The sequence below is a fragment of the Gracilinanus agilis genome, chromosome 5 (assembly GCF_016433145.1).
Source record: "Gracilinanus agilis isolate LMUSP501 chromosome 5, AgileGrace, whole genome shotgun sequence".
In the NCBI taxonomy this organism is placed as follows: Eukaryota; Metazoa; Chordata; class Mammalia; order Didelphimorphia; family Didelphidae; genus Gracilinanus; species Gracilinanus agilis.
The window spans coordinates 13,273,903-13,293,987 of NC_058134.1; the positions used below are offsets into that span (position 1 = coordinate 13,273,903).

The window sequence follows — 20,085 nt, forward strand, 5'->3', positions numbered from 1 at the left end:
TTGGATATGAATCTGAGTCTTCTGATTTCATTTTGTAAACGATAAAACTAAAGCCCATAGTCATAAGTTCACCCGACCTAGAGGCAAGAGGGACCTTCAGGGTCTTCTAATCCAGTTTCACCATTTTGAAGATGAGGAAACTGAGGTCAAGAGAGGCTAAGTGCCTGGTCTAAGAGACCAGAGGATCATGGATCTGTCACCGGCTCGAGTCCAAACCACCGACCAATAATGAACTTTTAATTAAGGGGGGGGGACCCTTCTTCTTTTCCCATTGTTTCAGGGGAAAGGGGCTAAATAGAATGCATAAAGGGTTGGGATTAGGCTTTTCAAAAGGGGGGCAGTATAAAAAAGCACGGTGGGAAGCATACTATAGGGGGAAGTAAAATTAAGAGAAATGGTACCCAAATTAGGAATCCTGGATCTTGGGTCTTGCTTCTGCTCCTAATTAGCTTGTGACCAATTTTTTTTTAATTTAAACATTTATTAATATTCATTTTTAACCTGTTTACATGCTTCATGACCCTACTTTCCCCTTCACCCCCCCACTCTCCTCCCACCCATGGCCAACGCACATTTCTACTGGTTGTAACGTGTGTCTTTGTTCAGGGTCTATTTCCATATTATTGATAGTTGCATTGGGGTGGTAGTTTCGAGTCTACATCCCCATCATGTCCGCCTCAGCCCATGCGTTCAAGCAATTGTTTATCTTCTATGTTTCCTCTCCTGCAGTCCTTCCTCTGAATGTGGGTAACGTCTTTGCCATAGATCTCTCAGAGCTGTCCTGTGTCATTGCATTGCTGCTAGTACAGAGGTCCATTACATTCGATTTTACCACAGTATATCAGTCTCTGTGTACAATGTTCTTCTGGCTCTGCTCCTTTCACTCTGCATCAGTTCCCAGAGGTCTTTCCAATTCACCTGGAACTCCTCCAGTTTATTATTCCTTTTAGCACAATAGTATTCCATCACCCACAGATACCACAGTTTGTTCAGTCATTCCCCAATTGAAGGACATACCCTCCCTTTCCAGTTCTTTGCCACCACAAAAAGTGCAGCTATAAATATTTTCGTACAAGTCTGTTTATCTATGATCTCTTTGGGGTACAAACCCAACAATGGTATGGATGGATCAAAGGGCAGGCATTCTTTTATAGCCCTTTGAGCATGGTTCCAAATTGCCAGCCAGAATGTCTGGATCAGTTCACAGCTCCACCAGCAATGCATTAATGTCCCAATTTTGCCACATCCCCTCCAGCATTCATTACTCTCCCCTTCTTTCATTTTAGCCAATCTGCTAGGTGTGAGGTGATACCTCAGAGTTGTTTTGATTTGCATTTCTCTAATTATTAGAGATTTGGAACACTTTCTCATGTGCTTATTGATACTTTTGATTTCTTTACCTGAAAATTGCCTATTCATGTCTCTTGCCCATTTTTCAATTGGGGAATGGCTTGATTTTTTATACAATTGCTTTAACTCGTATATTTGAGTAATTAGACCCCTGTCAGAGTTTTTTGTTATAAAGATTTTTTCCCAATTTGTTGTTTCCCTTATGATTTTGACTACATTATTTTTGTTTGTACAAAAGCTTTTTAGCTTAATATAAACAAAACCATTTAATTTACATTTTGTAATTTTCTCTAACTCTTGCTTGGTTTTAAAATCTTTCCTTTCCCAGAGATCTGACAGGTATACTATTTTGTGTTCACTTAACTTATTTATAGTTTCCCTCTTTATATTCAGATCATTCACCCATTCTGAATTTATCTTGGTGTAGAGTGTGAGATGTTGATCTAAACCTAATCTCTCCCATATTGTTTTCCAAATTTCCCAGCAGTTTTTGTCAAATAGTGGATTCATGTCCCAAAAGTTGGGCTCTTTGGGTTTATCATACACTGTCTTGCTGATGTCATTAATCCCAAGTCTATTCCACTGCTCCTTTATGAATTTGGATGCTATACTATTTGGTGCATATATATTGAGCAGTGTTATTTCCTCATTGTTTATACTGCCTTTAATCAGGATGTAATGACCTTCCCTGTCTTTTTTAATCATATCTATTTTTACTTTGGCTTTGTCAGAGATCATAATAGCCATTCCTGCCTTCTTTTTTTCATTTGACGCCCAAAAGATTTTGCTCAAGCCCTTAACCTTAAACTTGTGTGTGTCTATCCGCCTCATATGTGTTTCTTGTAGACAACATATGGTAGGATTTTGGTTTCTGATCCACTCTGCTATTTGCTTCCGTTTTATGAGCGAGTTCAGCCCATTCACATTCAGAGTTACAATTATCAGTTGTGCATTCACTGACATTTTTGTATCCTCCCCTCGACCCACCCCTTCTTCTTACACTATTTTCTTTTAAACCAGTGGTTTGCTTTGAGCCCGTATCCCTTATCCCCTCCCTTGATTGACTTCCCTTTCTGTCCCCTCCCTTGTTATTCCCCTCTTTTTGTTTTTTAAAGGCCTAATGAATTCCCTCCCCCTTCTTCTCCCCTCCCTTTTTTGACCTCCCCACTCCCCTGCTCTCTTTGGTTTGTCCCTTCTGACTTTCTCAGTAGGGTTAGATAGAGTTTTTTATCCGAATGGATGATAAAGCTACTCTTCCCTCTCCAGGTTGATTACATTGAGAGTAAGGTTTTATTATTCCCTCTTAATGCTCTCTTCCTCTCCTTCTTATAATAGTATTTATCCCCTCCCCTTCCCATGCCCTCTTTGTGTGTAATAGAAGATCCTATTTTTCTTATTTACTCAGATTTTTCTTGGTGTCCCCTATTATTCCCCACCTCTTTCCCACCCCCCATGTCATCTTAGACCATTTAGTATCCTATCCTCTCCCTATGAATTATTCTTCTGGTTGCTATAATAGTGAATATTATAATAGTGAATAGAGTTCACTACAGAGAATTATACATAGCGTTTCTCCACATAGTAATACAGATAATTAGATCATATTTAAGCTCTTAAAGGGTCAAATTTAAAAAATTATAAGTTTTCTTTCTTTTCCCTCTGTTTCTTATTTACCTTTTCATGTTTCTCTTGATTTTTGTGGTTGGGTATCAAACTTTCCATTTAGTCCTGGTCTCTTTTGTGCAAAAACTTGGAAATCTTCAATTTTGTTGAATGCCCATACTTTCCCCTGGAAGTATATAGTCAGTTTCGATGGGTAGTTGATCCATGGCTGAAGGCCCATCTCTCTTGCCTTTCTGAATATCGTGTTCCAAGCCTTGTGGTCTTTTAGCGTGGAGGCTGCCAGATCCTGTGTGATCCTGATTGGTGCTCCTTGATATTTGAATTGTCTCTTTCTGGCTTCTTGTAAGATTTTTTCTTTTACTTGAAAGCTCTTGAATTTTGCTGTTATATTCCTTGGTGTTGACTTTTCTGTGTCCAGTGTAGAGGGTGATCTATGGATCCTTTCAATGTCTCTATTGCCCTCTTGTTGTAGAACTTCAGGGCAATTTTGCTGAATAATTTCTTTAAGTATGGAATCCAAGTTTCTATTAATTTCTGCCTTTTCTGGAAGACCAATGATTCTCAAATTGTCTCTTCTCAACCGGTTTTCTTGGTCTGTCACTTTCTCATTAAGATATTTCATGTTTCCCTCTATTTTATCAGTCTTTTGACTTTGTTTTATTTGTTCTTGTTGTCTTGAGAGATCATTATGTTCAATTTTTCAATTCTAGCCTTTAAGGACTGGTTTTCGGTTATAATCTTTTGGTTTTCGGCTATAATCTTTTGGTTTTCCTTTTCAATCTGGTCATTTCTGGTGTTCAATTTGCTTATCAGTTCATTTGATTTCTGAGGCTCACTTTCCAATTGCAAAATTCTGCCTTTTAAGCTGTTATTTTCTTGCCAGATCTCTTCCATCTTCTTCAACATCTCATTTTTGAACTCTTCAATAGCTTGTGACCAGCTTTCATTTTTTTGGTAAGGTTTGGATATGATTACTTGTTTGTCCTCCTCTGTTTTCTCTGTGTAAAAGTTGTCGAGTGTTCCAGAGTTTTTCTTGATAGTCTTTTTCTTCTTCTGGAGTTCTCGGCTTGCCATCGTTAGCCCCGTCCCTTTTCAGCTTTGTCTTCACACTCAGGGTCTGCCTGCGCTTTCTAAGCTCCCGGGGGTCCGGTCTCCTTGTCCTTGGGGTCAGGCCTCCTGGTAGTCCCCGGTCTGCCCCTCTGCCCGAGGCTCCTTCAGCAGTCTCAGGGGCTGCTTTCACAGCCTCACTCCCGTATGCACCAGGTCCTCACTCGATGTCCTAGCTTGCACTGGAGATCTTTATTCGCGCCTAGGGCACTGCCTTCACCTGCTCAGACTCTCAGGGAAAGTCCCTGCGTTAGAGATCTTTGTCCACGCCCTGGGCACTGCCTTCACCCACGCAGACTCTCGGAAATGTCTGTGCACACCACTCAGCCACTTGGGGTCCCACATCTTGTAGCTCACAGGTACAAGCCCTGGGGCTGCTAGTGATTTACTGGTTGCCCCAATCCTGTTTTCACTCTTGTGGGTTGGCCTTGGCGCTGTGTGTGGTGTGGGGAGAGGGGTGGAGGGACTTCTTCCTCTCGCGTTTTAGTGAGAGCTGTTTTACCCCTTTATAGCGTGGAAATGCCCCGATTCTGCGTACCTTCAATGCTGCGCCCTGTTGTGGGGTTCCTTCGTTCATCTGGGTTCATTTTTATGTCCCCTTGAGGAGTCCTCTATGCTTTGGTTAGGAGAGATTGAGCGGCTGCTCCTTACTCTGCTGCCATCTTAACCGGAAGTCTTTCAGGCACCTTGTGACCAATTTTTACTAGGAAGGAGAATATAATTTATAAGCTTTGATTTAATTCATCAGTTATTTGTTATGTGCCTACTATGTGCTTTATTGTGCTGGAAAATAAAAGACAAAACCAAAGTCCCTGCCCTCAAAGAGCTTCCACTCCACTGGAGAAGTCAATGTGTGCACAAACAAGTATGTGCAAATGCATACAGAATTAGTCTGTAGTCATTTTGTCCGGGTAAGGTGGAGGGACTTCCAGGGAACACCAACAATTGGGGATAATCAGAAAAAACTCCTCTAGGAGGTACCTCCAGACCTAAGACTTGAAGTAAATTGGGAATTCTATGAGCTAAATGAGGAGAGATCAGACTAAGGATAGGGAATGTCCTGTGCAAAGGCATGGAGGCTGGGAATAGATTATAGTGTATAGGGTCAGTATGGCTAAGAAGTAGCATAGAAGGAGTCATGGGAGATCACTCTGGAAAAGTAAGTTGGAGCCCAGAGAGTGAAAGTCTTTCAATGCCAAACCGACTTTTTATTTTATCATGGATGCTATAGGGAGCCACAGTGGCTTCTTGAGCAGAGGAGTAACATGGTCATCCTTTGCTTTAGAAAGATAAATTTGAGAGGCTATAGATTGCTCTATGAGGTATAGGAGGGAGAGGGAGCCAGGAATGATTCCCAAATTAAGAACTGAAGTCTCTGGGGGACAGCTGTGTCCTCAGCAAGAACCCAGAAGGGAGGGAATTGAGGAGCTTTTGAGAAAGGAGATGAGTCCTTTTCTCAATTATCTATTTTTTCCAGATCCTCTCACCTCCAGAGGATCATTTTTGTCCTTGTGGATTGTTTTTCCTAGCTCCAAACATCTTGGATGCTGAATGATTGCACCTCATCCCTGGGACAGACAGATTTGGGGTAGTTGCAGTCTAAGGGAAATGCAGGGGGTCAGCCCTGGGCTTATAATTGATGGCAGGCGTATCGATGACCCTTCCTCTCCCCTGTTTTCCAAGAGAGCAGATGTGGGTGACCAAGCAGATTGCCGGATGGACTCACATCTTCTAAGCGCTAATTTCCCCAGATGTAAATAGCTCACTGCCTCATCTACAGGTAGACAAAACCGCCGTTCCCAGAGGCCAGCTTGTGGGCAGACAGATGCCCCGAGTTCTGGTGAGCTCTGGGAATGGGAGGCCATTAATGAAAATAGAGATCCTTTTGGAAACCTGCTAAAAGCTCCATGAAAATAACTGCAGTGCTATTCCTCATCCAAATGAAAGGTCAGGCAAGTTACTCATCTCACTTCGGCCTCAGTTTCCTTCCCTATAAAATGGGGGTTCTTCAACCTAAGGTCTGGGAACTGGTTCTTTTAAAATATTTTGTAATTATATTTCGATATGATTCGCTTCCTTCCTAACTCAATGAGGTGAACATTAAAAACCTTGTTCTGAGAAGACATTTATAGGCTTCCCCAGATGGCCCTTAAAGAGGGGTCACCAGTGCCCAAAGGCAACAAACACCCCGACTAGAGGAACTCTTTGTCTCTGCTAAATCTAATTCTTTGAATGGATCTGAGTTGCTCACTGCTCTTCTTTTTTCGAACCTGAGTTATATCCTGTTTGATGTCTTTTCTTTTTAATTACTCGGGTCCACATAGTGCTCTCCTCCTCCCCGTAAACTTTCCAAAGCATTGACTCTCCCTGTGAGGAAAAAAGAAAAGGTACCTTCATGGTAGCCAATAAGAGGATGGGGAAGACCCATTAGAGAAGGAAAAAACCTAAAAGAGGTGGCGTAGTGGAGGGAGCATTGAGCTTGGAGTCAGGAAGACCTGAGTTCGTATCCCATTGCAGACACTTAGCAGCTAGAAAAGTCACTTAGTGGGGCAGCTGGGTAGCTCAGTGGATGGAGAGCCAGGCCTAGAGATGGGAGGTCCTAGGTTCAAATCTGGCCTCAGACACTTCCCAGCTGGGTGGCCCTGGGCAAGTCACTTCACCCCCATTGCCTACCCTTACCACTCTTCTGCCTTGGAGCCAATACACAGTATTGACTCCAAGATGGAAGGTGAGGGTTTAAAATTAAAAAAAGAAAAGTCACTTAGCCTCTGTTTGCCTCAGTTTCCTTATCTGAAAATGCACAATAATAGCATAAACCTCCCAAGGTTATCGTGAGGATTCACTTGAGATCATTATGTCAAGGTGTTCAGCACAGTACCTGGCTCCTAGCAGATACTACATAAATGCCGGCTATTATTCAGAAGACAAATCTCATTCCCTACGAAGGTAGCTAGATGGCTGAACACAGTAAGAATCAGCTGAGCAAGCATATAGGGGTGGGAGAATGCACTGCAATGCAGCTGCTGGCCATGGTCCTCAGGACTTCTTGGGGACTCGTCACTCTCATCCCTTCACCACCAATCTTTAGTTTGTGTGATGGCTTGAGTCTCCTTGCTAGGGCAGCTCTTCCCTGGAATATAATTCAAGCCTTTGCAGGGCGTCATCCACAAACCATGGAGAGGCTGAGCCCCCAATGGCCACTTCAGAATGACAGTGAATTGTCTGATCATTGGAGAGAAGTCTTTGTGCCCCGAAGCCCAGAGAAGAGCACATACAGAGAAGTGGGAGGATGGGATGCCTCAGCCAGAGACAGGACCCAGAAAATCAACTGGAGCCTAAAGAAAGCCAAGCCCATCCTCTTCAAACTTCCTCAAACTTCCACCACATTTCAGAAGGGAATTCTTCCACCTCTTCCATGCTAACACTGAATAGACTGGGAAGAAGTTCCAAGGCTGGACCTCAAAGATAGGCACCTTCTCCAGGACAGTGTAACCTGCCAGTGTTGCTTTGCCATTTGCTTCTGCTCTTCTGTCTCAGTTTACTCCCCCCCCCCTTTATAATTTCAGCTCCCAGAGGATGGGCTTAGGGGATATGAAAGAATTTGGATTCTAGAGCTCGGAAATTGTCGCGCTCCAATCCTGTTTTCTTCTCCATAAAGCAAAAGACTTGGAGTAGATGACCTCTGAGGTCCCTCTCAGTGTGGGGCTCTGATCTTTGGAGCTAGTCTTCTCTCATACTTCTGGGACACTGTTTTTCACTCCCATATTTAACAAGAAAAAGTCAGTCCCCTGGTGAGGACGGCCATCCCTGTAGAATAAAATCAAAGGTCATCTTTCCCCATGTCATGGGTATCACGTACGAGTATGGTAGGTTCTCTCATTGCTACATTACAATCAAGTCATAAAAGGCATAATAGAAAATGTGATAACATCCCCAGGGCAGGGGGGTATAGCTGCTGTGGTCCTTAAGGGGGAGTATAAGGGGAGAACAGATCATCGAGATGGTTTGGCATTTAACAGCCTGGAGGCACAGTGCTAGATCATCTTTATTGTTGCTGCTTGGGCAATGCTGGGGGTCAGCATCTGAATGGAAAGGTGGGAAGAGCCACGCTGGTGGGGAAGCTAGGAAGCAGAACTAGAGTTAGGATGGGGGTTCAGGATGGATCAGAGATGGAGTAGCATACTGTGGCTCACACTGACATAGCAGGTCAAGGCAGCAGAGGTTAGCAATGGGGATGCTGCGGCAGACGAGGCGAGGGAAGATAGACAAAGGCTCATCATCTTGTTCAGTTGTTCTATTTGTGCCCAACTCTTTGTGACACCATTTGGGGTTTTCTTAGCAGAGCCACTGGACTGCTTTGCCATTTCCTTCTCCAGCTTATTTTATAGGGGAGGAAACTGAGGCAAACTGGGTTAAGTGGCTTGCCCAGAGTCATGGAGCTAGAAGGGTGTCTAAGGCTAGATTGAGCTAGAAGGGTGTCTAAGGCTAGATTCAAACTTGTGAGATGTTGAGTCTTTCTGACAGTCCACTGAGCAACCTAGCTGAAATATCCTTCTACAGTACCAGAATCTTCAGTTTGAAAAAAGGCCTCCTCCTTTGTCTCTTTGCTTTGTCCCAGGTCACAAGGCACTTGACCAAACTCTTCGACAGTATTGCCGATCTGCAGTTTGAAGATGGCCAGGGGCCAGCAGCCAGCAGAGCCATTGCGATGTACAGCAAGGAGAGGGAACACGTCCCTTTCCATGCTGCCTGCGAATGCACAGGCCATGTAAGCAAAGATATATACATGTACAGCATATGAAATACAGTCTGTAATATATGATACTGCATAAATGTAAAGTTGCTAAAAACAAATATATACAATATGATTAAATATTAGGAAGTTCAGGCAGGAAGGCATCAGCCATTGGCAAGATAAACTTCACTTTTATGAATAAGGAAAGTGGGGGCCCAGGCAAGGTTAGAGACTTGCCCAAGATCATAATAGGTAGTATTGGCAGAGAAAAGATTTGAAGCGGGTCCTTTGGAGGAATTTCAGTTCTAGGTCTTCTGTCTCCTCATACACTACTCTTCTTGCTGTGTAATGTTCTCTTCTTTCTCCTGTTATCAGCTCAGCTCTCATCTAAATAGTGTGTGCCCTCCCCATCTCCCAGTAAAATGTAAGTTCATCAAGGCTGGGAAGTGATCATTTTTGTTACTATTTCCTCAGTAACTTAACAGCAAGTTTTATGTGGCCCTGTTGATCCATTTTTTTAAATTAAATTTCATTTTTAAGTGAAAAATCTACCTCAGTGATTCCCAAAGTGGATGATACTGCCCCCTGGTGGGTGCTACAACAATCCAGGGGAGGTGGTGATGGCCACAAGTGCATATTTCTTTCCTATTAATTGCTATTAAAATTTAAAAAAATTAATTTCCAGGGGGCTAAGTAATATTTTTAGTGGAAAGGGGGCATTAGGCCAAAAAAGTTTGGGAGCCACTGGTCTTCCTTCTCTCCCTTCCACCTATCCACCCCATACACAAAGCAAACAAAACAAAACTCCCCTTACAAACATTTGTAGTTAAAACAAATCCCTGCATAACCGCACATCCAATTATACGTATGCATCTATGGGTTATGTGTGTGTGTATATGTATGATGTATATATATGCCTCAATCTGAGTATATAAATACTCACACCCTGAGTCCATTCCTTCTCTGTCAGGAGGTAGTTAACTTGTTTCGTTTTGAGTCATCTGGAATTGTAGTTGGTCATTGTGCTGATTAGGGTTCCTAAATTTTTCAGTTGTTTGTCTTTACAGTCTAGCTATAATGTTTAAATTAGTACTGGTTCTTCTCATTTCACTCTGTATCAGTTCACACAAGTCTTCCCAGGCTTCTCGTCATCATTTCAGATACAATAATCATCTTTCACGTTCATTTACTAAAACTAATTCAGTCACTCCTCAATTGATGGACTCTTCTTCAGTTCCTAATTCTGTGCAGCCACAAAAAAAAAAGAGCTGCTATAAGTATTCGTTGGTAAGACCAGGTGATCTTACTGTCTCTGACTTGAGAGCCCCTGAAACTGCTGCTACGGTTTTCTCCTCCAAAGTCCACAGTTGGTGTTGCTGTCATGTAGCTGCTGAACCAGCTCTGCACCCCAGTGTCACAGAACTTTACTTTCAACCTCCTAAGTTGCTTTAGTCTGGAAAAATGTCTTACCCTGACCTTTAGTTGGTTCTGCTGCTCCAGATTCAGTTTGAGGCATTATTTTAAAGTTCTTTGGAGGGGAATATTGGGAGAGTTTAGAGTTCAGCTCTTCTATCCTGGATTCATTCCCGGAAGTTTTTTTGGCTCTGTCCTACATTCATATTTTTAAAAATTTTTGCTACGCTAATTTTGTAGTGCAAGACTTTTTAAACTTTGTATAATCAAAATTAATTTTGCTTTTTCTAATTATCTCCTTTTTAATGGCGATGTCTTTCCATACATAGATATTTTATTCGGTTTATGATATCACTCTTTGCATCTAAGTAATATGCCCATTTGGAGCTGGTTTTGATGTGTGTGATATATTGAAATAATAGTCTATACCTATGTTATGCCAAAGTGCTTTCTAGTTTTACCAACCATTTTTGTTGAATAGTGAGTTTTTTCCCAGTAGCTGGAATATTTGAGTTTATAAAATAATAGGCTATTATGCTCATTTGTTTCTATTTATTATGTACCTAAATTTTTAACCCTTGCCTTCTGTCTTAGAATCAATACTGTGTATTGGTTCCAAAGAAGGCAGAAGAATAGTAAGGGCTAGGCAATAGGGTTTAAGTGACTTGCCCAGGGTCACATGGCTGGGAAGTGTCTGAGGCCAGATTTGAACCGAGGACCCTCCTGTCTCTGGGCCTGGCTCTCAATCCACTGAGCTATCCAGCTGCAACTCATGCCTCATCTTTTCCATTCATCAGCCTATTTCTTAACCAGCATGTTTTACTGATTATTGCTTTGTAGTATAGTTTCAGATCAGGTATTGCTAGGTCCCTTCCTTATTGTTTTTTTTCATTACTCTTGAGATTCTTTAATTCTTGTTCTTAAAGAAAAATTTTATTTTATTTTTTCCTATCTCTAATAGTCCTTTGATAGTTTATTAATTAGGGTACTACATAAGTAAATCAATTTAAGTATTTTTGTCATAGCTAATTCAGAGTGCATAGAGTATAAGAATGAAAAAATAGGAAGGGTTTAGTCAGTGATGGGCAACCTTTTTAAAGAGGGGGCCAAAGGAAAGGAAATGCTCCTCTGTCAGTCTGTTTCTAAGGCAACTCTTCCAAAGTTTCATTGTATTGTATCCTACTCATTGTATTAGTCAGATTAGGAATAATGTCGCAGGGCCAGATAGAACATTTCAGGGTACCACATCTGGCCTACGGGCCATAGTTTGCCCATCACTGGTCTAGGTGATTAAGGCTTCAAAAGATGAACAGGATTCTATGTGATCCTAGGGGATAAAAGGGAGCCAGGAGAGTTTATTGAATAAGGAGAGGGGTGATGTGGTCGGAAATGGAATTTAGAAAATCACTTTTGAGCTGAGAAAATGATTTGGAGCAGAGTGAAGGAAGGAAGAGATACTTCAAAAGACTGGGTTGGAGAGGAACCTATACCAGCATTATTGAAGGCAGAATTGGTCTTGGACCATGTTGGTGAAGATGTGGCATATGCCCCGGTGGCATGGAGGGGGCTGCTCCATTCTCCCTCTCAACACCATGCCTGAGGACATTTTTATTTTTTTGCATGCCCCACCCCTCTATCTAGCCGCCCAATGCAAGCATTTCTTCCTGCTACTCTCTGGGGTAATGCGGTGGCAGGGCTCAGGTGACTTGAAGGTGCAGTTGGAGCACCCAGTCTCTAAAAGGTTCACCAACGCTGGTCTAGGGCATAATGAGTAAACAAATACAGGCAGAATGGAAGTTCCAAGGATCATTGTTAGGGCTGGAAAGTTAGTTGCATCCAGCCAAATGCCATGTGCCATGATCAGATTATATTTTATTTGCTATATAATAGGGAATGTCTTTAAGTTTTTAAGTAGAGGAATAATTTGACAAAACAGTACTTTGGGAAGATAACTGGGGCAGTAAAGTTTTGAAGAAAAATTAGAGAAGACAACCTAGAGGCAAGAAGACTAGGAAATACAAAGTTACTGTAACTTGGGCAAGGAGAGGTGAGCAAATGTATATTCAATATAAAATTGCTTGCCTTCTCAAGGAGGGGAAAGGAATGAATAGGAGGGAGAACATTTGGAACTCAAAATTTTAAAAATAAATGTTAAAATTGTATACATGTTATTGAGAAATATTTAATGAACTATATTAAAATTTTTAAGGAGATGTAAGGTTCTGAACTAAGCTGATTGTAGGGAAGGGAAATGCAAGAGGGAGGTACTAGTGAGGTGGTATCTAAAGGAGTTGACAAGCAAGAGCATATGAGGATGAAGAAATAGAGTGTGTCATCAATGGAGAATCTAGGTGACTGGAATGAGGGAGCTGACATAAACCGAAACAAGGAAGTGAGGGGAGAGGTAGCTTTAGGGTAGGGTGAATTTATTTCTGAGGCTGCTGACCATGATGGACAAATGGGATATCCAGGTGGAGAGACTCGGCAAACAAGGAGAAATACAAGATTGGAGTTTGGGGGACAGGTTGGGAGTCGAGCTATAACTTTGGGAGCTATCAATATTGATGTGGTCCTGATTCCAGTACTCAGGGAGGCAATATGGAGAAAGTAGAAAAGACACTCAACTGGATAGGTTCAGAGCCACACTAGGACTCTTGGTTCCTTATACTCCATGCTTTGTGTACCGCAATGCAATATTTAATTGGCTTTTAATAATAAATGTCATGGTCTCCTAGGCAGGGCACACAAAGAATACTGTCTTCATCCCTTCAGGGCGCCTGCAGAATATGCAAGCTCTTATAGTCTCCAACTAAGAGCATTAAGTCAATAATGTTTCTATTTTTGAAAGGTGGAAACGTGGCTCCAGGGTCTTGAAGAAACCATGCAGGAAACAGTGCGCTGTTACATCACAGATGCTACGGCTGCATTTGAAGAGAAGCCCAGAGAGCAGTGGATTCTGGATTTCCCAGCCCAGGTTGCACTGACCAGCTCACAGATTTGGTGGACCACAGATGTGGGGATTGCCTTCAGCAGACTGGAAGAAGGATACGAAACAGCCTTAAAGGATTATAATAAAAAGCAGGTATGTCCAGAATGCCCACACTGAACTCTGACTCATGATTGCCTAGGTGGGATTCTAGGGTATAGAGGGGGCAGCGATGTGATACTAGACTGGAAAGATTAGGTTGGAGGTTCTTCAGTACTAAATTAAGGAGCCCAAATTTGACTTTGTAGACAAAAGGGAACCTTGAAAATGCTCTGAGTAGAGAAGTGGCCTGACAGCTTGAGTCCAAGAAAGCTAAGGCTAGAGCTCAGCTCTCTCCTTGGTTTAGAGGAATGAAGTGGTTGGAGGTTGGAGGTTTCGTGATTTCCCAGTGTTCTTCTCTGAACATGTCAGGCATCTCATTTCCCAAATAGCCCCTTTGTTAATTAAAGAGAGGCTCCCTCTCCTGGGATGTAGAGATTAGAATTCTCTTCCAAGAGCTCCTGCATTATCTCTGTTACCAACTCTTTCCACCCTTAGCAACCCTCCAGTTCCTGTTTCTGGCCACATCAGACACCATCTACAGTAGCAGTGACCCTTGAGTCAATCAGAGTTGTCTCCCCTACTTCAGACAAGTCTGCTAGAAGGATGGGAGCCCACAGCTTGAGTTTCCTCATGTGAAGCTCTGGAAAGTAGATAGTACCTGCTGTTCTATTTGAAAGAGTTTTCTAATTAGCTTCCTTCCTACTTATGCTGCCAGCTTGCTGGGTTTTTCCTTTAATTTATTTTTTTGAACCCTTACCTTCTGTCTTAGAATCAACTTTGTGTATTGGTTCTAAGGCAGAAAAGCAGTAAGAGCTAGGCACTGAGGGTTAAATGACTTGCCCAGGGTCCAGAGCTAGGAAGTGTGTGAGACCAGATTCAAACCCAGGACGTCCCATCTCTGGGCCTCACTTTCAAACCACTGAGCCACCTTAGCTGCCCCTTTTCTTTAATTTCTGATGAACTTTAGTCCTTTAAAAAAAAGCTTAATACTCAAAGTGAGATAAGAGTCAACAGCAATGGATGATCTACCAAACAAGTCCCTCCCCACCCCTACCCTCTTGCTTTCCCCCAGGTCTCTGAGATATGTTTTCAGCACAAAAATTAAACCAACAGCATTATTCTAGGCCTTATTCGTTTCTGGACTTATCTGGATTCCATTTTTGATATTATCTGAGTTTTTAAAAAGACCTTCTGGACTTTGTGCCAGGATCATGTCAGCTTTTATGAACTTCTCTCAGCTAATGAGAGTATTTTTTCAGTCATTTATTATTTTTTTGCTAATATGATCTGGTTGTGTTACTGTTTTACTCAAACATCATTAGTGGCTTTCTATTGCCTTCAGGAAAAAATACAAAATCTCAATACCTCTCTGATGTACTTTGCCTTTCTCTATAACCTCAGCACATAGCATGCTGCTTGGCACATAGTAGGTGTTTAATAAATATTTGCTGATCAACTTACATACCTTTCTACCTGGATTTCCTATTACTCTTTCTCTCATGTGTATATTATTCTAGTAAAACTGGCCTACTAGCTGTGGCATAGTATTGCTGGGATTGCTTTTATGCTTAAGTTGGACAAACTCAAACTGATTCCATTAGTCATAGAAAACTTCCATTTCCCACCTCCATGTCTTTGCCCAGGTGCTCCCCCATGTCTGGAATGTACTACCCCCTCACCTATACTGGGTGGACCCTCCAGTTTCCTTTAGAGATCTGTTCATGCGCCTCCTCTGATAAGAGGCTTTCCCAAACCCCCAGTTGTTTGGCAGTGGCCTCTCCCTTCTAGAGTTATTTCCTTTGAATTGACTGGCCTGCCCAGGAGAATGGAGGTCCGAGAAGGGGCTGGGTTTGGTCTTTGAGTCTTCAGCACCAAGGACAGGGCCGGGCACTTTGCCAGAACTGCCATTCCTCTCCTGCACTTGGATTTTCCCTCACAGCCATCCTTTGCCGCAATGTGTGAGGTTTCTTGGGTGATCACACACATCGCCAATGGGCAGATGCGTTTCACTCTACCTATTCTCACATAGGAAGGTTCGTTTTGGCACAAGGAACTTGGTAGGACCCTGCCTGATAGAATTCACGGGTCCTTCCCAATACTGAGTGCAGCTTAAGGCAATAGAAAGAGGACCCACAGGGGCAGAAGTCAGGAGATATGAGTTCTAACAAGTCAACCAAACAATGATTAAGCGCCTACTGTGTGCTGGGCACTGGGCTTCCCGTTGTTGCTAGGTAGCTGTGTGACTTTGACCTCTTCCCTTCCTAGGCCTCCTGGGGAGTGGAGCAAAAATGGATCAGATCCTCTCTAAGTGACCTCCCAATTCTGACTTTCTCTGGTCTCTCCTAAGGGAGAGCTTTCTGCCCCATCACTGATACTTCTCCATTTTCTTTCTACTCTGTAGTTTCTCTCCCTTTAAATTATACTTATTGGTGTAAACATATTATATGTGTCCTTGTGTATTTATAATGTATATATTGTAAGATGAAAATTAATATCCAATAACTCCAAATATTATATTTTATAAGATTTATTAATAATCGCTTGAAGTAGAAGAAAAAAGAAATAGAAGTAAAACCTGAGTCAAGCTCTCCCGCCTCTCACCTCACCCCTACAAACTGTGATCAGGGGAAAAGAGAGCGAGAAGCAGCGCTACCCAAAACCCGTCTCCTCCCTTCGTTGGCACATGCCATGAGAAGGAACATGGAAAGCTGGGAAAGAGAGTTCCTGGGGAGCCAATTCTAATTATACAATATGTATACGTGGAAACTGTCTGCAGACCCCAGTCACACTCCATCTGGAGCAATGAGTTCTGTTCTGGGTGCTTCCTTTGAGGAAGGACACTGATGAGTCAGAGGACAGCCAGGCTTGTTGAAGGGCCTTGAGTGTGTGCCATATGGGGATTGGTTGAAGGACCTGGAGATGATTTGTTTAGTCTGGAAAAGAGTGGAGGGTGGAGCGATCTGATGGCTTTGTCTATTATCCAAAAGACTGTTCTGGGCAAGAAGGATGAGTGGGAATTTCAGAGAGGCTGGTCTCCACTCACTACAAGGAAAAGCTCCCAAACAGTTTGAGGTATTCCAGAGAAGAGTGGGTGGCTGAGGAGGGCAGGAACTTTCCGCTTACTGGCTTCCTGCAAAGAGTAATAGGAGGTCACTTATTCAGGGATGCTGTGGAGAGGATGCTTGATGAGGGAAGTGGAAACCTCATCACTTCTTCCAGGGCCAACTTTGGCTATGAGACGAGAATGGCAAAGGCTCCTTGAGGGCAGGAGCTATGCTCCTCTCTTGGTTGTAGTCCCAGTACTTAGCTCTGTGCCTTGTTCTGGATTAGGTGCTTAATAAATGCTTGCTTGGTTGAGTTGGGTTGGATTGGAATAGATTAATGCTGTCCCAGATAGTCAGAGTTAGAAGGGACCTGGGTGAATGTCTTGTTTGGTCTTTTTTTCAGTCATGTTGAGTTCTTTAAGACCCCTTTTGGGGTTGTCTTGGCAAAGATAATAGAGTGGTTTTCTATTTACTTCTCCAGCTGATCTTACAGATGAGAAAACTAAGGTAAACAGGGTTAAGCAACTTGCCGAGGATCACACAATAAATACTGGAGGTTTGACCTCAGAAAGAGGAGTCTTCTTGACTCCAGATCCGGCAGTCTCTCCACTGAGCCACCTAGACAATAGTAGATGTCTAGTCCAACCCATTCCTGATTCAGTCCTCTCTGTAACATTCCCCCACAAAGGGGCCATCCATTCTCTGCTTGAAGATCAGCAATACCCTCTACCTCTTATGGCAAGGCATGCCACCTCTGGGCAGCTCTTGATGTGGGAAAATTTGTCCTGACATTGAGCCCAAAGTTACTTTTCTATAACTCCCACTTGTTCATCCTAGATCTGTTCTCTGGAGCCAAGCATCAGGGATAATCATTCCTTCCAAACTATGTTTTGCCTGTACATTCACCTCCAATTCCTTGCACCCTCAGCACTCACCCCTATTTGCCATAAGCCCCAAAGACACTTTCTACCCATTAGGCCTTTCTTTCCTTGAGTGCCTTCCAATAGGGCAGCCGTTAGCCTCGTGCCCTGCTGATTAATGTGAGGGCTACTGTGCCACATGGTAAGAAGTATTCCAGGGATTCTTGGTGCCCAGCTAAGGATAACTTTGGACAGGGAAAGTTGAAGAACTCCTGGTCTCTTGGGGATGTAGACCTGAAAAGACCACACCCATGTAACTATCAAAAATGTGTAAATAAGTCTTGACTGACCACACATATTAAAACCGGTGGAAATGCGAATTAGCTACAGTGGAGGGGGGTACGGGGGATTGAGGGGGTGAAGGAGAAAGTAAAAACATGACTTATGTAACCATGGAAAGTTTTCTAAAAATAAAAAATTAATTAAAAAAAAAGAACCACTGGTCTTTCTGATATGTAAACTGTGCCAGGCTCAGTCTACACTAGAGTCTACCTCACAAAGCTAAATATTTTAGAAATGAGAGTGGCCAAGTATTGCCTTGTGGTCTTCTGTCAAGTTATGGGATCTCAGAATTGAGAGCTGGGAAGGACTTTAGGAACTGAGACCCAAAAAGTGGGGCAATTTACCTCCATTCTCACAGATAAAGGGCTATGCCAGATTCTAACCCAGGGCACTGAGGTGGCCTGGTGCATAGAGTGCCAGACCTGGAGTCAGAAGAATCATCCTTTTATGTTCAAATCTGGCCTCAGACACTTAATAGCTATGTGACTCTGGGCAAGTCACTTAACTCTGTTGGCCTCAGTTTCCTCATCTATAAAATGAGCTGGAGAAGGAAATGGCAAACCAGTCTAGCATATTTGCCAAGAAAAACCCATAAAAAGTCATGAAGAGTCAAGTGACTGAAAAAATGGCCCGAACAACAACAAAAGGACTCTAACCCCAGAAGAAGAAGAAAAAGAAAATCATTTAATTCCCTGAGCTTCTTTCCTTATCTGAAGAATGAGAGAGATGACCTCTATGGTCCTTTCCAGCTCTAGATCTGTGATGCTACATCTTCAAATCCAGTGTGCTCTCCAATGTACATTGTCTCCAGTCAACCACATTCCCTATATATACATTCAAATGCGATCTATTGAAATTTCACAAATGTCCATGTAAAAATGGAAGTAGTATGAAAAAGTAAAGCTATTTTACCATCTTCCTTTGGCTGTGCTCACTTCTGGTCTCTGCCAAGGAAGAGCTCTATGTCCCACCTGGAAGATGGAGGGTCCTGCAGCTTTGGTCCCTAACTCTTCCCTGAGGAAGTAACAATAATATATCATTCAGATTTTTAAAAAGTAAAATGTTTATTGATTCTTAACATTATTTTTAAAATTTTAAGTTCCAAACTCTCCCTCCCTCCTGATCCTTTACCAACCTTACGAAGGTAAAAAATTATATATGTGAGATCATTTGAAATGTATTTCCATATTGCCCATGGTGCCAAAACAGGAAGGAAAATAAAGCAAAAAAAAACCTTATGATTCAATCTGCATGCAGATTCCACCAGTTCTAGCTAAGGTGGAGACCATTTTTCATCATAAGCCCTTCTGGATTGTTTTGGATCATGGTATTACTGAAAATTCACTAAGTTATTCACTTCATTACAATATTGCTATTACTGTTACACTGTTCTACTGTTTGTGTTCACTTTGCAACAATTCATATACATTTTTTCCAGTTTTTTCTGAAATTTGGCTCGCCATTTCTAATAGCACACTAGTATTCCACAAAATAACTTACCACAACTTCTTCAGCCATTCCCCAGCTGATGGACATTCCTTCAATTTCCAGTTCCTTGCTACCACAAAAAGAGCCACTAAAGATATTTTTGTACATGTAGGTCCTTTTCCTTTTTCTTTGATCTTTTTAGGACACAGGCAGGCTGTGTAATGGTATTGCTGGGTCAAAGGAGATGCACAATTTTATAGTCTTTTGGGCATAGTTCCAAATTGTTCTCTTAGAAGGGTCGGAATTCCAGAAGGAGTTCAGAATTCCTCCAGCAGTGCATTAATGGACCAATTTTTTCCACATCCCCCCTCCAACATTTGTCATTTGTCTTTTCTTTCACGTTAGCCAATCTTATAAATTTGAAATGGCATCTCAGAACTATTTTTATTTACATTTCTCTCATCAGTAGCGATTTAGAGCATTTTTTCATATGACAGTAGATGGCTTTGATTTCTTCTTCTGAAAACTACCAGGTCACATTCTTTGAAATGAATATAAATTATATCATGTCATTTATCAATTGGGAAATGACATATTTTTATAAATTTGATTCCATTCCCTATACTTTTGAGAAATGAGGTCTTTATCAGAACAGAAAAACTTGCTGTAAGTTGTTTCCCTGATTTTCTTATAATTTTGACTGCATTATTTTCACATGTGCAAAACCTTTAAAATTTATTGTAATCAAAATTACCCATTTTTCTTCCCATGATCCTCTCTGTCTCTTGTTTATTCATAAATTCTTCCTTTATCCAGAGATCTGACAGGTAAAATTTCCCATGCTCACCTTATTTTTTTAAAGATATCAAACCTTATGTCTAAATCATGTATCCATTTTGATCTTTTTTGAAATAACATTTTATATTTCCCCAGTTACATGTAAAAACAATTTTAACATTCTTTTTTTAAGTTTTGAATTCCAAATTCTTTCTCTCCTTCCCACCAGCCCTCCATTCCACTCCTCCCCTCTCCCTGAGGTGGTAAGCAATCTGATATAGATTTTACTTCTGTAATTATGACAAAACATTTTCCCATTTTGTGGAGGTGATGGTGATGGAGGAAGAGGAGAAAGAGAAAAGAAGTTCATTCACAGTT

At 41.9% G+C, this 20,085-nt stretch overlaps 1 protein-coding gene across 1 annotated transcript in view; it reads left to right on the forward strand.

The window, feature by feature from the left end:
- Positions 1 to 20,085, forward strand: part of DNAH11 (dynein axonemal heavy chain 11) — a 306,168-nt gene that overhangs the window by 93,695 nt on the left and 192,388 nt on the right. Inside the window, exons 23-24 of the mRNA XM_044678853.1 lie at positions 8,699 to 8,848; positions 13,077 to 13,310. Of these exons, the coding sequence (XP_044534788.1) occupies positions 8,699 to 8,848; positions 13,077 to 13,310 (384 nt within the window). The remainder of the gene's footprint in view (positions 1 to 8,698; positions 8,849 to 13,076; positions 13,311 to 20,085) is intronic.